The sequence below is a fragment of the Gymnoscopelus braueri genome (genome assembly GCF_963280865.1).
Source record: "Gymnoscopelus braueri genome assembly, chromosome: 10".
Taxonomy (NCBI): Eukaryota; Metazoa; Chordata; class Actinopteri; order Myctophiformes; family Myctophidae; genus Gymnoscopelus; species Gymnoscopelus braueri.
This window is the reverse complement of record NC_137611.1, coordinates 52,935,614-52,938,998: the sequence shown is the minus strand read 5'-3', so window position 1 is coordinate 52,938,998 and position 3,385 is coordinate 52,935,614. Positions and strand designations below refer to the sequence as shown.

At 39.2% G+C, this 3,385-nt stretch overlaps 1 protein-coding gene across 1 annotated transcript; it reads left to right on the top strand.

The window, feature by feature from the left end:
• Positions 1–326: 326 nt before the first annotated feature.
• Positions 327–3,385, top strand: LOC308093688 (uncharacterized protein; the record flags this gene model as incomplete). Its single annotated transcript, XM_080440017.1, has 5 exons — positions 327–678; positions 847–1,035; positions 1,174–1,245; positions 1,582–1,713; positions 2,045–3,385. The coding sequence occupies 5 exons, from the start codon at positions 327–329 to the stop codon at positions 2,212–2,214; spliced, it is 915 nt and encodes a 304-aa protein (XP_080296143.1). The 3' UTR covers positions 2,215–3,385.

The following is a 3,385-nucleotide window of genomic DNA, read 5'->3' as shown; positions in this document are numbered from 1 at the left end:
ATTTTTAAGTGATCATTTGCTTCGTCTGAACGTGTCAGTGTACACTCTTATACACAGTGTCCTCTGAAAAACAAGCCTACTACGAATAACGACAGCTGATTATATTAAATATCTTCACAGCCGCTCTTTCCAGAGCCAGGACATATACAGCCTTGCCAGCTCTTATCGTGGACCACATGCTGGCGCTCTCAGATGGTCCTTGACTTTATCTAGTGTCCAGCTTGTAGATTAACTTTCCACTTGGTACAATGACGTGTCCAATATATGAGGAGGTAGCGAGAGTATAAAAGACGGCTGCACCATATCTTCAGTCACTCTGTTCCAGAATGAAGGCTGGTTGGGTGTTGCTTGTTCTACTGTTGTGTCTCTCTGAGGCTGGAGCTCAGGGAGGATCGGTCAATGAAAGAGACAATGTAGAACCGCCTGACTTCTGGGCCGAGCTGAGCAAGCTGAGAGACATGGTGCACAGCATGGGAAACACTGTGGTGGAACAGCGACAGATGCTGAAGAACATGGAGGCCAGGGTGGCAGCCAGCGAAGGAGAAGCCAAGGAGCAGAGAGACATGGTGGTGGAGCAGCGAGAGAGGCTGAGGAACATGGAGGAAGAAACCAAGGAGCAGAAGAACTTAGTGACCGATCTTCAGATGGAGTTGGCCGTCAACAAACATGAGATAGAAGGTATTGGTTAGAATGGTTAAGAGGCTTCATGCTTGTTGTGCAAATCATGATTTTTAAATGGAGCTTGGAAAATTTGTAAAGGTACAGGCTGAAATGTGTTTAAAATCTTCCTCTGTGATAGCCTATGTTGTTTTTGCTTTAGGCTGCTACTTCTATTTTTCTTTTTAGAAATGGCTGCCAAATTGAGTGCCAGCCAGAACCAGGTGGAAGTCCTCCAGACTAGACTCAGTACCAGTGAAGACCAGGTCCTGAGCATCCTGACTAGACTCAGTACCAGTGAAGACCAGGTCCTGAGCATCCTGACTAGACTCAGTACCAGTGAAGACCATGTGGAGAACCTGCAGAAAGAAAGTGAAGGTAAATAGAACAGAATGATGTTCAGTCAATGCATGTATGAAAGGACAGTGTTGAAAATGTCTGACTTTAGTGATAACTGCTGTATTGATTTAATAGTACTGTTGTACTGATTCAATATTAATGTTGTAATGATTTCAGCTCAGCTTGCTCAACTGTCCGCAGTAGAAACAAGGCTGTCTGTCAGTGAGGGCAAAGTGCAGGAACTGTGGAGTAAGTATGTTTATCAAATATGCAAGTTGGGAATGCACATGCCCATCCGGTTATGCAATACCAGTTGTACCGCTGTCAGAGTACCCGATGTACCCGTCTGTCTGTCTGTCTGTCTGTGTGTCTGTCTTTCTGTCTGTGTCCCTTTTATGCACATAATATATGTCATCAGCACATACCCATATATGGGCATTGCCATATACAACGGACGGACGGACGGACGGACGGACGGTAAAAGGATAATATTTGCTTTTATAATAATATAAATAATTTGATGATTAATAGTGCATAATAATATATGCATGTATAATCATAAACTGTAATGCTGTGTGTTGACAGACAAACCAAAGGTGGCCTTTTCTGCTGGTTATTTGGCCAATCATGAACATGCTGGACCATTTAATTCTACAACCACTCTGGTTTACAAGAGAACTCACACTAACATCGGCAACGCATACAATCCATCTACAGGTAGGTGGTGATTGAGTTAATTATGTCAGCGAACTTCACGCAATCAATTATCTCTCACCAAATAATCACACATCTTACATAATCAGACTATCAGACACGTTGTAAACATCAGTAATAGCACGTGAAGGGTATGCTCTGCTGTGTCATGACAGGTTAAAATATTCAAACATTCTTAAAAAATATCAGATCTACAAGCTCACAAAATTCCAACATTCCATTCCAATGTTTTTGAAAATCTGTCAGTATTCAACAGTGTTTAAAAGTGTCAACATAATGTGTGTGTGTGTGTGTGTGTGTGTGTGTGATACTGTGCGCGCGTGCATGTTCTCAGGTATGTTCACAGCACCATTGAAAGGAGTTTATCACTTCAGATTCACTGCATCTAACGTTGGATCATCAGAGTTTGTGGATATCTACATGTATAAAAATGATCAGCTACTCATGTATATTTTAACCACTATTTTGCACTTAAGCTATTCAAACATATCTGATCTACAATGATGTGTTGTGAGCTTGTAGATCTGCTATGTTCGCCAAAAAAAAAGAAAATAATTTTGAAAATACAAAAGCACAACTCTTCTCTTATTGGGATCCCTGGCACAAAATCTTTTCAGATGGGAGTCTGCAGCCAAATACTTACTAATTTGGGGTCCACTACATCTCAGAGCCAAATACTGTGCTTCTTACTTCTTACTTACTACTTTTTACCATTGAGCTAATGGAGCCTGCCTGCTTGCTCAGGGGATAAATTGAAACTTTTCAAATTCGTTTCAGATCCTGTGTCTAGGTGAGACATGACCTTTGACACCATCTAAATGTCTCAATAGAAGAGCAGGGAGACAAAATACAACCACCCCAATTGTATAAGTTATATTGCATTAACATACTCTACCATACAGATTGGACAAAATTAAATTTTATTGATTCAAAAAAAGTTAAATAGTGAGTCTTTAAGCCCAAGGCTCTTCCAAAGGCTCTTCCAAAATAGCAGATGTACAAGCTCACAGCGTGTTGCAATGCATTGCGCTACGAGCTTTTAGATCTGCTATTTTTGAAAGATTTTGATAGATTTTGACAAAAACACAGGGCAATGGGTCATTCTGCAGTAGGCCTACTGTATGTTTTTATGACAATACTTTTGTAGTTCTGCATGTATTTTTCTACAGTATACATACACACAGTATAGTTACTTATTGTTCTGGATAAGAGCGTCTGCTAAATGCTGAAATTGTAAATTGAAATCGAAAAATTGCATTTGTACTTTTACTCAAGTAAAAAAAAAAAGAGCTCTTCCACCACTGGTCCTGGAAGCATTGCATTAAAGAGCTTCCATAATGCTCATATTCATGTTGTCAATAAAGACAATATTCAAATGCACTGTTATGTGTCTATTGAATGTTTTAATGATTATTTTTAACCAGTATACCATATTTATATTGTAATATATTTTATTGTTTTTTTTTTATCTGTATATCGTTGTTGTCGCATATAGAAACCTTGTATTTCCATATATTTTCTTTACATATAATTGTTTTGGGTAAATGAATGTCCTACTCGACTTTTGTAAATGAATGTGACACGTTGATCTGCTATTTTCATTTTTTTTTTTTTATAATAAAAAAGGAATTCCACTTCCCGCTCTACTGCAACAAATAGCTGGGGACCCCCTGGA